We start from the raw sequence: 19,448 nt of genomic DNA, 5'->3' as shown, positions 1-19,448 counted from the left end.
ATTGTAAATAAAACATTACTAGCTCCTGTAGAACATTGTCCTCGGATGCAACCTATGGTAAGAAATAATCTTATAATAAGTTTCTTATAATGCTCCTTTCTCCTCTACACAAATCCCACCAACTCACTTTTTATGACCCAATGCAAGTCTTGTGATTTCATTGCATGGCCTTGCTTTACTCATATCTCATCTTCCTCCTAACTTTTACAACCTTTACAACTCACTTTTGTACATCAGTAAATAATGCTTCATAGTAGTATGCACTGCATTGGGGCATGTCTGGTTGCCCCAACAAGTAGTCATCTCTATCTAGACTACAACCATCTACGGTAGCTATTTAATCACTATGCTAAGCCATACAGTCTTCCCTTTGCTCTTCAGGCAGTTTATTATCAACTCACCAGCCTGAAAACAATAAGCTTGAAATCTCTAGGTGAGAGCAGAAAGGGACTCAAGAGACCATTCAAGTTCTGGTCCCACACTTTACAGGTGAAGAAATGGAGACCTATCTGTCAAAGATCATACAACTGACTAAGTGTCAAAGCTGAGGTTAAGAAGATGAGTCCTTGGTCTCTCTCTAGAGTTCTTTTGCCCATGTATGGGAGATGGCATTTATGATATTATTTACAATTGCCATACTAAGTACCAGTTCTGTATTTATTCAAGAAGATGACAGGGTATATGGTATTTATTCACCTTATATTTGGCTTTGTTTATACAAATTGTATACTTATAATGGTTATTAAAAGTAATTTAAGGAGGGGCTGGGTGTTTTAGTAGGTTAAGCATCTGACTCTTGGTTTCGGCTCAGGTCATGATCAAGCCCCTGTCGGGCTCCCAACTCAGTGGGGAGTCCGCTAGAGATTCTATCCCCCATTCCATCTCCCTAAGCCCCTCTCCCTGCTTGTGCTTGCTCTCTCTCTCAAATAAGTAAATAAAATTGATTAAAAAATAGGTGACTTAAGAAGATATATTCTTAGCAAGAGATCATGTAACTTCTTCTGTCCACATATTTGTCACAATAGAAAAGTTGTGGCAATTTTACATTAAATATCCAGTAATTCCATGTGGGTGGAAGTCTTTTATTCTCCAGACAGCAATGACAACAAAAAACATGATATTTTGGGGAGGTGTCCATGTTAAATAGTGGGAAAGAAAAATAATCTTTTCTCATTATTAAAAAATAATGGGATCATATCTGGTAACTCTGCTCATACTAAGATTTTATGAAGTAGCTGTTTTGGGTGATGGGGGTGGGGATTTGTTTAATCACTGAGGATTCTGTTTGAGAACAGTGAGGGGCAAATCTTTCCTGAGAAATACAGTTCTGATAAACACTGGATGATAAAGTGGCTCTCACGCTAAAAGTAAGAATAACCTGTCATGTTAATAAAACAGTTGCCATTTCATTCAGGGGAAGAACTCAATAGATCAGCTCCCTTACTGAAATAAGTGGTTAGCTATAGTGACTCTCAGACCTTGAAGGCTTTTCACCCCCAGTGGAGTTCCCATCAGACATGGGAGTTCTGTCACAAAACATAGTACTTTTTTGAAAGAATGTGAAAATTCATATTACATTTAAGTTAGTCCCTTTTAAATTATGTCCATGATTAAATACAGATTGACAATGCCCAAAATGATTACTTAAGGTGGTTATTAGTTATCTGTTTAATGTAATTGTAGCCAATTTTCCATGGCCAAATATATTCTAAAAAAATACAGTAGGAGTCAAAGGAAACAAGTGATTGAAAAACACAATGAGTCTTCATACCCAAATATCTAAAGCAATCAAAACTTCATTATCATGTGTGAAGCATGTGATGTGGGGAAAGGAGTGAAACTGAAGGAAAGCAAGATACAACCTCAAGGAATGAGACAAAGAGTCCAACATAAAGCACACCAACATATCTAAGAACGAGTTGAGTGCTGTGAGAAACTCATTTCCTTATACTATGAACACACAAATAAGTTTTTAAGGGTCTCACAGATGTGAAAGCAGTTTTACTCATAACAAGGTCCATGGTTTTTCAAAAGTTAGTGATAAAATTGCAAATTGTTTCCAATGTCCCGTGAACACACTTAATAACTCATGCTATACATAAGCTCTACTCTTTGAAAACAAACAAAAAAAATGCCGAGTATGCTTAAGCTCCTACATTTTGACCTGTTATATCTGCATTCCTCAAATCAAAAAGCACACTTCAGTGCCCCAAGTAAGTTCCTTTTTCTCATAATGCCATTTTCTTGCAACTTAGTCCTAAGGAAGTTCCAGACTAAAATAGTGCATCAAGGACTGTGCATAATCAGCCTCACTAAAAACAGCTTGATTAATACTAAATATGTCCTAGTTCCTAATCAATTATGTTAATGAAGTCGCGGGCAGCACATCTGCACGCCCTGACGAAGCCCATGAGCTCAGCTCTGCCTGATAACGTGGCCTCCTCAGGAAGCTGCTCAGTGCGTGTCCACAGTGTGAAAACTCCTTTGGGAATGGAAGGGAGGTACCAGCAAAAGCCTCATAATATTGCAATATTGTTATGTTACCAATTTAAACATCGTATTGGTTTCCAGGGTGAAATGTCAAATTAAATCACTCTTTAAACATAACAGTGGAAACCTAAGTGTCACACTTTACAAATGACACATCCTTGTCCAAGTGACAAACCGATAGGCAAAACATTTGCTACTTGGTGTTTTATGAACCTCTAGTAGGAGATAAAATGGAGTCAAACACTTGAATAATCTATCAAAATCTGTCGCAAATTGGGGAATTGGAGTTGTTTGATTTATGTCTATCTTGCAACAACAACAGAATTAGAATCCAATGAAACTTAAGGTGACACTATTATTTATAGGCTCTCCCTTGTCCTGTGAACACTGGGGCAATGAGAGTCTCTTGTCAGTTTTGTGTCGAATTATCTCCAGTAACATAAGCTTATACAGTCCAAATGCCAAATGAAATGTGAGTCTGATGTCTCCCTTTTTCTCTCTCTCTCTCAGCTGGATTCTAAAAATTTTTTCACAATAATCTGCTTACCAGCTAGGTAAATGACATAGAGTAGTTGCCAGTGATTAGATTACTCCTTTTGTTTTATTATTTTCAGGATGAGTCCGTTATATTTGAGGAGAGTTAAGACTTTAAAAAGTATTTGATTCCTATCAATATCAAGCATTTATAAAAGATGATGCAAGTTGGGAATTTATACTGGTGTGAAATTACATACAATAGATAGGCAAAATGCAAACCACTGAGCATTTAGATATTTCGACAACTCTGATTATATGAGGTAAACATTTAAGCTGCTTTGCTACTAACTAGCTTTAGAAATTACCGAGTACTATGGGACTGAATTGTGTCTACTCCAAATCCATATGTTGAGACCCTAACCCACGTATGATCGTATTGGAGATCTGGCCTTTAGAAAGTAATTAAGCTTAAATGAGGTGTTAAGAGTGGAACCCTGATCTCATAGAACTGTCATTCTAAGAGGAAGAGCTACCAGCCCTCCCTCTTCACCATGCGAACATAGTAAGAAGCAGACATCTGCAAGTCAGGAAGTAGTTTCTTTCCAGAACCCAACCATCATGGCACTCTGACCTTGGACTGTGAGAAAATAAGTTCCTGTCATTTAAGTCATCCAATTTGTGGTGTTTTGTGTTGGCAGCTCTTGCAGACCAAGACATTAAGGGTTGATCAGGAATTTAAGAAATTGTTATATCAAGAGGAAACAATCTTCACATAATTACCACACAGAAATTGCTCCTGGAGCCAAGTGAGTAAATGGGTCAAGCAGATGCCTGGAAGTTGATGGAGACAGTAGGAAGCTCCCCTTAGTCAAGAGAACCACACTTGAAGTCAGTAAATAAAAAATCTCTGTGAGCCAAATAAAATGTGTCTGTAGAAGTTTAGGACAGAGGCAAAAATTTCAAATTTTGGACTAGCCCTGGGCTCTTCTTTAAATATTCAAGAGCTATTACTGATTTGGAGTCTTGGAGCAAGATTTTACATGTACTTTACATTAAATTGTGATCTCTAATGACCAAGTGAATTCCTTTTTTTGATGGGTACTGATATAGAACTGACTAACAGAGGATATGGGATTTTTATTTAAAATTTGCAACTACTAATTCATTACATTTGTGTCGCTGGCCAAATAAAAATATTTCACATACTATACAGTAGGTTCTTATAACCTGTAAGTATAATGTAACCTTTCCCCCCATTCCCACTGGCATTTCTCTTGCTCTCTTATAAGTCTTTCTAGAATGTTAAGGTACTTGGCTTGAAAACTATTATTCTCCCCCAGATAAGCAGCAGTCACAATTTCTCCATGAGAGGCATCTAAGCCATTCTGAAGGACATCTGGCCAATTATAGGACATTCAGGTGACTAATACTAAAGAAAAGCATTTTTAGAAATATTCATGTCTCAGAAGACATGAAGGTAGGATCCTCAAACGCTGATGTCCGCATAGTAATATAATAGAAAGAGCCTTGGGCATAGAACTAGAAATTCAGGGCTGAAATCTCAGACCCGCTATTTACTAACTTAGCATGAATAAATAAACTCCAAACCTACCTTTGTTCATTGTTAATAATGTCTATATTACAGGGTTTTGAAATATCAAGTGTAAAATGCACATAAGTACAGAAAACACAATATTCTAAGTAAATGTGAGTTGAAGAGAGCAGAGCTACAGGTGTGACTTGGTCAGGATCTGGCCAGAAAGTGCATAGAACATTCTGAAGTCAGAACACAACCTAAGGAAAACATCGCCTGCCCAACTACCCAAATTCTTCCCTGGCTGTTGGTTATATGAAACATAAATATATAACCAAAAAGGATCATTGGGTTTGTTGTCAATTGGATAATGCATCTCTCACCAAAGCATTCAGATTAAATTTTATTTATTTATATTTGAATCATTAATTATTAAGTAAATTATGCATTATTAAAATTAAAGTATACTTATTTATTTGAGTTTAACTTAATTATTTTAATTTAATTTAGATAAACTGGAGAAAAGACTATTTGAAACAGGCTACCAAGTTTAGGTGTCTGGTGTAAAACAATGGGCTGAATCTGTAAGGCTTTTTTGTACATGGACATAAGCCAAAGTTTCTCTGAATTTAACGTGTTCAATACTCAGTTGAGGACCTTTTAAAAATAGAGATTTTTTCTTTCTCTCTGAATTGCCAAGAATCTGATTCACTAGATCTAAGCTATGGCGGGAATACGAATTTTTAACAAGCTTCATAGTTGATTTTGGTGTAGTGATCTGCAAACTACTGTTTGTGGAAAGTTGCGTTAAGTCAATAAAATGCAATAGAAAGAGAACTTCCTAAGTTCACCAATATCAAACACAATAATAAAAACTGCAGTCATTATAGTTTTATTCTGTCTGTACAATACCTCTCTGTGATAGGTAATACGAGTGTCAGAATTACATCAATAAAGAGGCTGAAACTATAGTTATCACATTTAAGTTCATCCAGATAAGTAAACAGCAGAACCAGAATTGGGATCCAGGTATGTGTGATTCCAGAGCACGGGCTATAAATTACTATACTGTTTTTAAAGATACAGAGTTCCCACCATCTCTCTAAGAAGCAAGAAATGACCAATAATGCCTGGGTCCCCTTCATAAGAGAGGTTTGTAGGATACATGAAATGGACTAACTTCTCAGACATTTCTTTTTCATTACTGGATATTCATTTGGGAATGAGATTTGGGCGATAGAAGATACACAAATTATAGAGGAGAGGACAGGTTACATATCACTATTATATATGATATATATAATTTCAGATAACAGCCATATAATATTTTCTTGTGTTCCAGATGCCAATTTAGAGTGGCCTGCTCAGTAATTCTACCTGGATGTCTCATAGGAAACTGTCATGTCCCCATCTGTCCTGAATCCATCACCTTCCTGTTTCTCCTCCCCAGGCCCATTTTATTTCAGTGGTTTCTTGGCTCAGTGAATGGCGTTTCTGTCTACCTGGATATCTAATTCAGAAAGCTGGAGTCATTCTTATCACTTGTTGTATCTCAGCATCTAAATTAATCAGATACTTTCACCAACTGGTTCCTTTTCCATATACTTTTCTCATCTATCTGCTTTCTCCATCCATTACACCAGTTTAGTTCCTGCTTTGCAACTTGGCTGGACTATTTTCTCTTCTCAAGTGTCTGTTGCCAATCTCATGTCACCTCTCTAATCCAGCAGGCTGGCAGTCAAACTGATCTTTTAAAATGAACCTGTCTATACCATCCATAGGGAATTCCTTGTCTTCTATAGAAAAAAATTAAAATCTCTTAGCTGAGGAGGAAATACTTATGGTTGTATATGCACAGACTCTCTCTGGAGAAAAGAACATCAGTTTCCTATAAAGACAACTGGGTAGTTGTTGCATAGGGCCGGGCAGGAGATTTTCTATCCTATATCATTTCTGTAACTTTTAAATTTTGAACCATGTCTCAAAAATTTTAAAAGGAAATACAAATTCCTTAGCTTGGTGAAATAGCATGATTTTAGAGATTTGCAAAAGAAATACAAACACAATGAGAAAAAAAGGAAGAAAGAAAGGAAAGAAGAGAAAGTTTGGATAGACCAGAATAGAAAGTGTTGATAAGTGTATCTGCAGGCTGAGTATATTGCAGGTTTACCTTACTATTCAATGTTCTATAATAAGAACTTTAAGATACAAATAAATCCGAGGCTGAGCTACAAGGCACATCACAAGCTGTCTTTTGCATGCCTTTTTATGAGCTGTCCCAGATCCTCTCCATGACTTCTTTCTCTCCATGCAGAGCTACTTCTGCTCCTCTGGACCAAATGCCTTCCTTTCCCATCTCCATGCCTTTGGATATGCCAATTCTTTATTGGTAATATTCTTGCCTTTCTTGCTCATTCTTCCCTCTTCTTGAGACTTTAGCTCCATAGTGACTTCTGCAGAGAAGCTTTCCCTAGAGTCCTCTTCACCTCTTCCAGGAAGAGCTATGCCACAGTGCTTTCTCTAAGCTTCCTTTCTCTAAGCTTCCACAGTGCTCATTTGGGAATGGGGTCTGGGGACTTAATTTTTGGTTCTTATTACGTCGTGTAATCAGTGCACCTCTTAGAAGCCAGCAACCAGGGCACCTTGTGCAAGCTGCATGCTTTATACTCCTCTGGCTACACCTTTCCCTGGGTCTAGGAGTCTGTGGGGGCAATAGGGTGTGGCCACCTGGGTTTTTTTCTCTCTTACACTCCAGATCCTACTATCCTGAATTTTCCTCCCTCAGACAGTTCTTTCTCTGCTGCCAGTGACTGTTTGGGCCTCCTGCTAAATGAAACTTCTAGTCTCAGAAGGAAACCAAAGAGCGGCTGTTTGCTAGATGGAGTTAGAATTTGGACAAGCAGGGTGGTGTCCCTTTCAGGTTTGACAGAGCTGGGAGTGAGTGGAAAGGTGCTAGGAGGGTCTGAAGGAGACCTCTATCTGTATTCTTGCAAAACACTAATGGTGCACTGGGCTTTGATTACTTATGTTTTATATCTGGTTCCTCTTTAATTACTTTTAACTTTATGTCTGTAAACTTGAGTCTTAGTAGGACAGGAACTATTTTTTTTTTTTTTTTTTTTTAAAAAAAAAAAAAAAAAAAAAAAAAAAGGAACTATTTTTTATTGTACTCTGAATCCCCAGTACTTTAGGCAATGCCTGATGTGATCTCATTGTTGGGATTTAATAAATTATAGTTGGATGAATAAGTAAAGACAAATGATTTTGAACTTCTAGCAAAATTAGTTATGGTGACATTTCCCTCTTCTAATTTTGCCAGTCCTGAAGCATTGTATTTTGAAGAACAACTTACGAGTGGTAGTATTAGCTACTAATTTTATAAAGCACTTGTAAACTGGTACACACACACACACACATACACACACCCCATTTTATCCTCACACTGACTCTGTGAGGTGAGTACTATCTTGCCCCATCTTATAGGTGATAAAACTCATGAAGAGTGAATTCAAATAACTTCAAAAAATTTACTCAAATGATCAGAGATGAAAATCAGATTCAAACCCAGAAACACTGGCACCAGAGTCTTAAGACACTAAATTGGTCAAGTTGTGGTAAAAGTTCAAGAATTGCAAGGCATATCCTTATCCCTTTGTCCCTGTACTTTCTGCTTTGGTTTCCAGAGTATGAAACTGGCCATCCCTCTGGAAGCTGATAGTTACCAATATAAAATCTGAAGAGGAAACTTTTGGTTTTCCAAAAAGCAACAAGTTGTAATTTCAAGAAAAATAACCTGCAGCTAAGACATACTAAAACTACTTGAGAAAATATGGATTTTGTTGTTCCTGCTGTTACTGTTTTGTTTTATTTCTCTACATTCTATTTTATCTACAATAGAGAAGACCTTAGGAAAAATAAAATACTTGCCTTCCAGAGGAGGTGATGCCAGAGTGGGTCTGGAAGCTTGTTCTGTTGGTAATGGAGGTGGTAAGGCTGGGCTTTGGCCTTTGCACACAATGTAGGAGTAGGTATTGGAGGGGAAAAAAAGGTATTAACAAAAAAAAAAAAAAAAAAGGTATTAACAAATTTAATATCCATGACTAAAATAGCTAGATCTGTCCCCAACATGCATAATTCATATTCCAAAGTATAAATTCATATTATTATGCAATAAGAAATGTGTTATTAGGTGAGATCTTTAAGTGGATACATACACAGATTCCGTTATCTTCAGACCCATTTCTGAATATATTACTTTTCATAGATGTATATACAATGTTAAATATATCTACTGGACTTCATTAATGGAAAATCTGCATGCAATCAAATAAAGCAATTTATTTTCAATATGCACTTTAAATTATGGAAACTAAAAATCACAGAAGCTGAGAAGACTCCTAATATAGAGAGAAATCACCATTTTTTCATTTAACTAAAAATTCTCAAATGATATAATAGGGCAATAAAAGAAGGTTAAAATTCATGGGCCTTTTGATATTGAACAGGTACATTTTTTCCTGCCAAAATAAATGACCTGCAGTTAAGTAAATAATGGGCCAAAGGGAAAATATATTCAGTTTTATAGAGACTTGAAAGGCTCCCTCAAGTCTCTGGGCTTATTATGAACTGTATAAAAACCCACAGTCATTTCTGAGTGCTTCCTTATCCCAAGTGACTTCTTTAATTAACCAAAACCATCCAGGCCATGAACTGTAAACATTAACTAACATATGATCCCCTATGAAATGCTTGCAAAATGTTTTATCATTAATTTTCATTCCAGAAACTTCTGCCCTGTGTTTCTTTTAAATCCAGGAATTGACGTGGGCATGTGCACCTTCTAGAAATCTCACTGACAACTAGATATTACCAAATGTCAGCAGACCTGCCTGCTTACTGGAGGTTTTCCTTTTTTAGAATTTGTCAAAATTAGTTTGCTCTGGCGGGTTGTGGATTAGCAAGCAGAGTATTTGGATAGGCACACACGCCACGTTCTGTACTGGTGAGAAGGGAAGCAGCCCGAGCCCTCACGCCACACAGAGGTTAGTCTCCACTCTTTAGAGGATTTCCTTGTTGTTAGACCTATCCAGGGTGATTCCTGAGCATGTTCAAGTATGCATAAAAGGACATCGTTTCATAGCATGCAGGCCATATCCCTAGAAAAGTATCAATCCATATTATCGTCAATTTTTTTCCCCTCCTGAGAGCAAAGATTTGATAGAAACAGATTGCAACATGCAAGTTCCTCTTTCATTGCACAAGGAAAAGGTGAGGCTGGGCACTCTAAAAACAATTTGATTTCCATGATTTTTCCTAGCTAACATTTATACACTGCTCACTCTATGCTTAGAACCATCACAATCAGTTTTGATATATTAAGTTATTTAATCTTCACAAGCTCCTTAGGATGTAGGTGTATTTTCACTTTACCGTTTGAAAACTAAAGTGAACAGGTTTTCAGGCCATTCAGCAACTAAGAAGTGGAGCTTAATTTCCATGGAGGCTTAAAGCTGCTTTCAGACTGCTAAGGTCAGAAAAGGGTCATCTATGACAAAGGGGTCCGTGACTGCAGGTGGGACAGATGTCTGAAGCTTCCACACTGAGTCTCCACCTTCTGTTTAAGTCAAAGGGATATATACTTGTAAATACCCATTCCCAAGTCTTGCTTGAGAGCTGTTCTTGAGAAACTATTTCTAAGGTGGGTTGATATATTGTAGCTCTTAAATTTAGGGATAATCTAGATTTAGAAAGGAGTTAACTAAATGACTAAAGCTTAAAATACAAGTGACCATGAATATAAATCAATTATTCCAAATACTGAGGCTTTCAAAAATATCTTCATAGAATGGTTCCTGTTCAATCTAGATAGCTTTACCCTGTCATATACTTTCATGAACAGTGATGATGGAAAATCCCAATCCTTTATAGTTTTGATAAGCTTTTTAGAAATTTATTTCAAAACAAAATTCTTTCCAGGGGAATTATTCATAATTTATACTCTAATGTATTTTTAGATTTTCCTGGAGGAACCATAAAGTCATTATTTTATTTTAAAAACATTTTCGTGAGCCCTTCTTATGTGCCAATACCAAAACCATTAAACTCCAGCTCTGCCTTCAAGAGGTTTCTAATATACTGACTAAAATAGACTTAGATCATGATAATAGATCGCTCTACTAGAGTGTGGTGAGGGGAAATAATACATACAGAGGGGATGTTGCAGAAAGACCCCTGGAGAAAATCAACTGTGACCTGTATTAAAGACTTGACCTGGGTTTGCTGGTGACAAAATGAGGAGAGGAAGGGATTCCACACAGAGAGAATCTGGTGAAAACAAGGCATGGGTGCTAAAGTATGGAGGACTCTTAAAACAAACAAACTTTCTGGTGCTTTCTGCAGCAGAAAGTGTAATATCTAGTCTATAACAGAAATTCCCTATGACTGTGATCAACTATAGTATGCTCCCTGTGATGGCTGATTGTATCACTGTGAGGCAATGGACACAGCCAGGAAGCAGGATCAAAGAAAGAGAAAGAAAAAGCCAGAAGTCTTCTTGCCTCATAGTGACAGCTCTGTCACCTTGGCAGGGCAATTATCAGTTCAGACCAAATGTCTATTGTGGTAGGGAGCACCGTAACAAATCAGATACGTCATCCTTGAGCATGACGCCTGACTGAAAAATCTTCTTTTAGGTTCAAATAATGTCAGAGAATATTATTGAAATCAGAGACCATTTTATGTATGAGTAATATATGATAAGTTATGCTAATATAATGTTATACTAATAATAGAATCTTATAATAAAGAGTGCTCTTTACTATAAAGACTATGTTTAAAGTCAAATGGTGAGAGTTCGTGTATGTGAGAGTTTCAGCTTTATCACTTACAGTCTGGATAAACTTGAAAATTTCCTAAAGTATCCAAGCCTCAGTTTAGGGCCTTTATAAAATGAGGAGAGTTTTTAGTATATGTGCTGCCAAAGCAAGCACAAATGAGGAGAGTTTTTAGTGCTGTTACAGGGATTAAGTGATGCAGCTTCTAACACATAGTAAATACTCAAAACACTAATTTTTTTCAATAATGAACTTATAATTTATATCCCATCTAATTACACAAGAGGACTTGAAACAGACTTTGCAGTACATAAACAAAAACATAACAACAGATAAAATTAAACATGACAGAAATAGAACTCATTTATAGGAAAGAAGCTTATAATTTTATTAGGAATATATTCCTTTGGAATTTCTGAGAACTGTTACTCTCTGAAGGAACAATTTAGGTTGCTGAAATTTATGTTAGAACTCTATAAAGGTGTCCTTCATTTTACAAGCTATTACCTGAAAATCCCTCTGACATTCGAACACAATGAATTGGCTTTATTTTTGTTTCTTGAGTGATTTGGGCTGGGCTATTTCCATAATACCTGAATGGCACATTTGTAAGCTGCCAATATTGTATTGTTCTGAGTCTTTTCTCACACAAGTGAATTTGATTATTTTGGTTTAGTCAAATTCCACTGAGGATAGTAGGCAGTGTGCATTCCTTCTAATGATCTAAGTTACCAATGTTTTCTTTATACTGTTAGAAACGATGAGTGGAATTACTCAGAATCTCAAGTCAAGCAGGAGGCTAGGAGCTGAATTCAGATAGCATGAGGTAAAAAACAATGCACTATACTAAAATTTAATTCGACTGGCTTCTTTATCAAAGGATATTCCCCACAACATTTCTATACAACTAAAGCCTATCCCCTAAATCTTGAAACAAATGTTGAGGAGATGTTTTCCTCTAATGCCTGATAGATATTTAATTCCTAAGGCCACTATTACATTCTCCTGGAGATACTGAGTACATCCAGAAGATCATAGACTCTTCGAAAGGCTTCTGTACTGCCAACAATGAATGGTGATAGATTCTGGGATAGAGAAGGTGTCATTTTAATAAGTGGCCATTGAGTTAAAATTCACTTACATTTTTAAAAAATACACTGTATAACATAATTACAGATTCTTATTCATTCTTTCAGTTTCATAAAAATCAGTTGTGAATCTATGACTAACAAGGAAGTGGGGAGATCTGAATTTAGCAGGAAAATGATGGTTAAATTTGCTAAAGCAATAATATTAGTTGTAGGCATTGCACAATGTTCTTTGAGTATTTTTATAACATGTGGAATACCATTTTTAAAGTTTGGAATTGAACAAATAGTAAAATTAAATATGGTTTTATATCTTAGTCTGAGACATGTGATTGTGCTAATGTCCTTTATTAAAATAGGGACATTTTGATCTTCAAGTCTCCTTACCAAGTGTCTTTCCCTTGCCTTAGTTTTGGGAGGGGGATCTGAAGGATTGGGGGTGTCAACCATTCCTCCCTTTCCCCACCCCATCTGTTAAAACAAAAATTTTAGACCATTTGTATAATAATCCCAGGTTTGTGCATTTGCCCATGAAACGAGGCTCTCAGCAGTAAAGAACCACCTGAAAACGTTCAGGAGTTCGTATGAGGTGGGTGGATCAATTTGGTATCTTTATACCTGCCACGCATGAACTGCTAAATTCTGCAGAGCTACTTTGCCTCCCTTGTATGTGGTCTTGTGGAGGGTGGTACTCAGGGCTAATTATCACTTAACTTGGGTCTCCGTTGTTTCAAGGACTTAGAGAACAATCATTTCTGTTCCAGCGGGGTTTTTGTTGAGTATTCATGGGCATCAGCACAAATGAAATCACTGGGGGAGCAGAGTGAAGAGACATAGACCCTGCTGTTAAGGAGCATAGTGGGGCAGAGATGGAGGGAGAAGGGCAAAACACAAGCAAGGCCAGTAATTCCCGATCTCAGGAATGTCGAGCTATCCAAACAGAGTGGTGAATCAGACAATGCCTTGGGGAAGGAGATCATGCTAAAGTGGACAGAAAAGGAAGAGCAGGGCTACCGTGAAACTGGATTTTGCTAACTTATGGAGCTTTGTGCAGATTAGAAAAATTCATGCTTTTTCAGCGCATGCAGTCCATCACAGCAAGGTTTGGCCAGGAAAACCTACTTAAGAGACAAAATTAAGAGACAGCTCTTTCCTGGGCAGTTGCAGCTCCAGTCCAGGGCCTGCTGTCTTAGGGTAGGGGAATCAGAATGGGGGTCTATGTGTAAGCATACAAATTATGCAAATGCATAATATAGGAAGTGGCCCTGCCTCCAAGCGGAACACACTGCAGCTCTGACTTAAATACAATAGAGAAAACTTCAGGAAGATGTCTGATAAAAGGCTTCTTGACGTGATAAACCTAAGCTACGGACCAGGCTGCTTTGCTTAAAGGTCATTGGTGATGGAGAACAGAGACAAGCTCATATCAGAGTCTTCTAGGCTGTTCTGTTGAGTTTGGATTTGTCCTAAGGGCAACGGTAAGCTTTTTTAGGGCTTTAGCAAGGCATGTAGGTTTTTAAAAGATTACTGACTGTTACATGAACAAAAACAACGTAGAGAAAAGGATATGACAGGCAGCAAGAGATCAGGAAGAGACTATTGAAATAACTCAAGTGAGGAAGTGACGTGGGTTTGGATTAGTTGGGTTGAGGTTCTATCATTTATGCAACTAGTATTTATTGAATGCCTACTGAGTACCAGGCACTTTCTTTGGATATAGAGTTATAGCAATGAACATCACCCATTTCGCGGGGCTGAGATTCTAGTGGACAGGCAAAAAAATACTAAATAAGTAAGTAAGATACAAATAAGTATCCTATCAAAAACGTATCAATAAAGAGTAATAAGGAATGCTATTCTGAGTAGTGGATGGTGTTTTTTAATATATGATCAATGAAAAACACAGAAGCTATAGGTAAGTGGATGGATTCAGAGTACATTTTGACATAACCCAACTGGACTATTAAATGAATTTAGGGTAGGAAGTGAGGGAAAGAAATCATTTCACTTGAGCTTCTGGGAACAAATAAGAATATCCATTTACCCAGCTAGGTGCTGTTATGGCACTTGGATTATATATACAGTTTTTAGTTTGGCAGAGGTCTTGTGTAGAGGACACTGAAGTAGAAGCCCTAGTTACTTTATTGGGTCATTCCAATAATATATCTCATTGGTAATTAATTATCAAGGTTTTTTTTTATGATTTTAGAAAAGTTTTAAGCAATGGATTATCTAGTAAAAATTGGCTACACAACACTACTATAAGGGTTTTAAAACACCAAAAGCTTCAACTTTTTAGATCAAAGAACTTCCTTCAGGCCAAAATGTTTCTATTGGAAAGGTTTCTTTGCATCCTGATAAAAAGCTTCCCTAATATTTCCATGTGTTATATATTTGCATATTCACTTTGATGGAAAGCATGGAATAGTAGCCAAATGCATATTTCATACATTCTTTTGATTAAAAATGATAAAGGTAATATAAGTGTTTTTTCCTCTTCATCTCCAATTTATGAAGTAGAAATGATTTTCCATGGAATAGTCAACTAAAGAAAGGAAATAAGATTCAAGATCATATCACTGTTCTATTCATCCTTATACCTTGATTATGATGGAATACTTGATGTTTGGGACCTAACAAAAACAGAGGCACAGAAGCATGATCATAGAATTTTGGAGTGTAGGAGAGACCTTTAAAATCAACTATTCCAACACCCTGGTTTTTTGAATGGAAAAAAATGGTTTCTGGAAGTGTAAATAGCTTAACAAAATCATGCACTGAGAGGAGATCCAATTTAAGATTAAGGTTTTTTCCCACTCCTTTTATGTTTTCTATTTATTTACTATCTATTCAGAAGGCTAAGATAAATGTCAATTATCTCATCTTTTATCATCAATGATTCATAACCCTCGAAAGATCTGTAAGTATTTATTTCATACTATGAAGAGTTTTATAGTTTTCTTCAGTGGTCATGCTATGTTTAAGCTTAATTAGATGCTGAATTGACCTCAGGGAGCCCATCAAAAAGACTCACTACTTAAATCAATCTTTTTGGTAACCTGACCTCATTTCCACAATTCTAGATAGACTTTAAAAGTAAGAGGCTTTCAGAATTTTCAGAATTACTGTTTCCTCACTTTTCTTAGTTCTTCTAATTACCAAAACCATAAGTCTTTGAAATCCATAGCAAATCATATTTGCAAGCAAAGTCAACCAAGGGGCAGAGAGTAAAGAAGGAAGATGGAGACAAAAGGGTAAAATGAATTCTATGTTTTTAAGTGCAAAGGTCAAAGCTGGGTGGGAAAGAGATTAATGAGGCAAGTTAGATGGACTTCAGTCTCAATGAGAAGAAATAAAAACTTAGAATGCACTCACGCACTTAGAATGCAAATATCCTACTTGTTATCTAATCGAATATCTCTGGGATTGTAAATTCTCAGTGATGAAACTTCCTAGAACCTGGCTTATTCTGGTGATTCCTCAGAACTTGACTATATTATCACCTCCCTTGGTTCTCTTCTATGCACGCCCCTCCCAGCTCTACACATTCCCAGAGCAGCCAGGATGCACTTTACCTTCTGATCCTCAAGGCTTATTGTTTGTTTATTTACAAGTTTGGGTTTTTCTTCCTTCCCATCCACCCCCCCTCCATTTTTTTCTAATCTTCACTAGACTTTGCACAACTTAAGGACAAAATCTAGAATAGCAATATATACTTGGGAAGGGAAAATGAATAAAGGAGAAAAATGAATGACTAAGGGAATGAGTGAATCAGTAATGTCACTAAATGCTACTCTCTCACACTCTTTCTAGAATGTTTGCATATGAACAGACTGAAGAATAGCTTCTTTAGTTCTTGATTGAGTGCAAAATATTTCCAACAAAATAATGAAATTTTATTTATTTATCTATCTGTTTATTTAAAAATCAATCATAGTTCCAGACCAAAGCATTTTCTTTCTGTGAGAATCTTTACCTATTTATGAATGAAACAACAATCTTTCCATGAAAGTGATACATTAATGTGTTTAACTATGGCTCGTGAGAAAAAGTGGGCTAAAGCCCAAAGATGAGGAAATGTAGCTTCATTAAGTAGTTCAGTCAAGAAATACTACTTGCAATATATTCTGAATATCTGCAGGTCCCCTTAGGTGGAAAGAAAACTATATAGATTATCCATTGAGGTATTTTTCAGCCCAAATATCTCTGTACCTATAGATGTAACATGAACGGTGTTTTAGTGCCAAACATTGAAGTCTAAAGTTGAACAACTTGTTAAATTCACCCAAGCGACTTAGAAATTGTCTGTGCTGCTCTTTGCCCAGCAGCATGTCATCTTTGTGTTTTGCATTTATTTTAGAAATAGTATATAGAGAAAGAATGAGTAAAATATATAACAACATTTAGAATAATAGTAAGTGCTAAATAATTTAAATTAATTATGGGCAATTATGTTGTAATAGTATATATAGTCAATGATATCATTTTATAAGAATTAAAAAAACATCTTAAATGCAGTCCTCTGTCTTATAATAAAGTGATATTATAATGGACATTTTAAGTCTTATTCATTTGAAATGACTGAAAGTACAAATAATATACGTTTTTGACATTGGCTATGTTAACTCAATATTCAAAGTAATAATGTATTCAAGTTAGGTCTCTGAGATGCTATTTTCCAATGTCAAAAATATCTAACATTCTTTACCAAAATGGGGATGCCTAGTTTCTAAGGTGTTGAGTAGTTGGAGAAGCTATAGAATAAAAACAGGCTCACCTAACTAGAAATCAACTTTTAGCACTTTTGTTTACAATAACTAACATATGGAAACTGTCCAACTATCCATCAATGGATGAATGGATAGAGAAAATATGATATATGTATATACTGGAACTGGAATCTATTTATCTATCCATCTATCATCTATAGAATGGAATATTATTCAGTCATAAAAAGAAGAAAATTCTGCCATTTCCAGCAATATGGACTGACCTGGAGGCTGTTATGCTAAGTGGAATAAACCAGACAGAGAAAGACAAATACCATATGATCTCACATATGCAATCTAAACTTATAGAATTTATAGATACAGAGAACAAATTGGTGGTTGCCAGAGGTGGAGGGTTTGGAGGGGGGGTGGTGAAAGGAGGGAGGAAAACCTAAAGGTACAAGCTTCTAATTATAAAATAAATAAGTCCCAGGAATGTTACATAGAGCATGGTGACTATAATATTGCCTATAAATTGCTAAGAGATTAGATCTTAAGTGTTTGCATCATAAGAAAAAGAATTGTAACTATGTGAGAAAATGGATGTTAACTTATTGTGGTAATCATTTCACAATATATACACAGAGCAAATCATCATGTTATATACTTAAAATTAGTATAATATGTCAATTATCTCAGGAAAACTGAAAAAATATTAAAAAGATCTGAATAAACTATATGCTTAGTTAATTTTAAAAAATCAACCTTTTTCCATGGTAAATATTTAAAATGTGGTATTTATGTGTGAATTTTAAAAACGTAATTGAGAAGAACTAAAAATGCATAGTTTTCGAGATAAATCACAACATCTCAATAATAAATCTCACAAAATCTCAATTTTGAATTAAAATCAAATTGAGTTAAAATCCCAGGTTTCATTTATATCACTAGGCATGATTCTTCCCTCACATATTAACATACAAACAAATAATGGGCTATTGTTCATTTAATTGAACTGGACATTGTTGTCAATACAAAAGAATCAGTTCTAATAAGGTTATTGTTTACCAACCAGGTAATCATAATATAGCCTGTATCTAAATATGAGTACATTTAATGTGTCATAGCTCTCAAGTCTAAGTGTAATAGTTCAGGCTTTATATTCAGTATTGTTTTTTAGAGATTGAGCACACTTTAGAGATTTACTCAAAGATGGAAAATCAAGTCACACCAGATTATTGATCATTGGGAATATGAGTAACCAGAAAAATGCGGAAATGAGAGAAAAGATGGCTCCCAAGACAAAATCATTACACTTATAGATCGTATTAAAATAATTTACAAGTAGAATAACCAATTCACTTCTTAAGAGATAGGAGGCTTGACATTTTTGTAAACTATCTAAACAGGAAGAACAAATAATGGCTCCTTCTGTTTCTTGTCTTTTCTGGTTGTTTGACTTTAGGATTCTACCAAAGAGGTTATTGACAGAAAGCAGCTGGCACAGTTGATTGCTAAATCAATTCCTAAACTGCTCGAATCTGTTGTTTTCATTCTTGATAATTTAAGGACCCACCTACAACCTTAGAAATAAGTTTATTCTATGTTCTCCTCCATCTCAATTTGCAGTCATTCTAACCATTAAGAATAAAATATGCCTAAAAATCTAATCATGGAGCTGCGTGATATTTTATCAGGCCTGTGGCCAGCTTAATAGAACCCCAGGAAATTTAAAAATAAACCATATCCAAGATTCCTTCAGTAATTTTGGTGAAAAGCTATTTATGCTCTTAGGTGTGAAGTCCCAGTGCCCTCTGCCTGGGGTTTCCAAACCAGATTCTTTTCAATGACCAAACAATAAAGACATATAAAAGTTACCAGAAGATCGTTTGCTTTCTTTGGCCGTTGTACTGAGAACATTTAGGAGTGCATGTCAAATTTGCATTATATGAGAAAAGACATTGTGAGTTTTTCTTAAATTATAACTCTTAGAAAACAGAATGAAGGGGGGGGAGACTTAACAGGCAGTGACCCCCATTTTAAAATATATTTACAATTCTCCTGTTGCTCCAAGTTTTGATGAGAACTCAACGAGATAATCCATGTCCAGAGTTTAACGCAACCCCTGACCTGGAATAGCATGAGGATTTGGCAAGTGGTAAATCTTTCCATTTTCTCCATCAATATTGTCATCATCATCATCTCTGATCATCCTAAAAAATCCTGAAAGGGTAGGTAGCTGCAGGAAAGTATAAGTATTATTGAGCTTTTCTTCGACTCTAGGTAAGCCATGTTAACCAAGGCTCTTTGTGATTTT

The 19,448-nt window shown here is 36.0% G+C and overlaps 1 protein-coding gene and 1 long non-coding RNA gene across 15 annotated transcripts in view; one reads left to right on the top strand and one right to left on the bottom strand.

The window, feature by feature from the left end:
• The window catches only part of TRDN (triadin), a 390,017-nt gene that overhangs the window by 229,439 nt on the left and 141,130 nt on the right, over nt 1-19,448 (bottom strand). For all 13 annotated transcript variants that reach the window (XR_009354661.1, XR_009354662.1, XM_059177681.1 and 10 more), the window contains exon 10: nt 8,429-8,506. Coding sequence is in view for 11 of the 13 variants with exons in the window: in XM_059177681.1 (XP_059033664.1) it covers nt 8,429-8,506 (78 nt within the window). In the remaining 2 variants the exon portion in view is untranslated. The remainder of the gene's footprint in view (nt 1-8,428; nt 8,507-19,448) is intronic.
• LOC131833844 (uncharacterized) overlaps nt 1-19,448 on the top strand; it is a 48,977-nt gene that overhangs the window by 12,150 nt on the left and 17,379 nt on the right. For both annotated transcript variants that reach the window (XR_009354665.1, XR_009354666.1), the window contains exons 2-3: nt 3,666-3,773; nt 5,012-5,055. This is a non-coding gene — a long non-coding RNA (uncharacterized LOC131833844). The remainder of the gene's footprint in view (nt 1-3,665; nt 3,774-5,011; nt 5,056-19,448) is intronic.

This window comes from Mustela lutreola, chromosome 6 (assembly GCF_030435805.1).
Source record: "Mustela lutreola isolate mMusLut2 chromosome 6, mMusLut2.pri, whole genome shotgun sequence".
NCBI lineage: Eukaryota > Metazoa > Chordata > Mammalia > Carnivora > Mustelidae > Mustela > Mustela lutreola.
The sequence above is the reverse complement of the archived record's forward strand: the minus strand, read 5'-3'. Positions and strand labels throughout refer to the sequence as shown.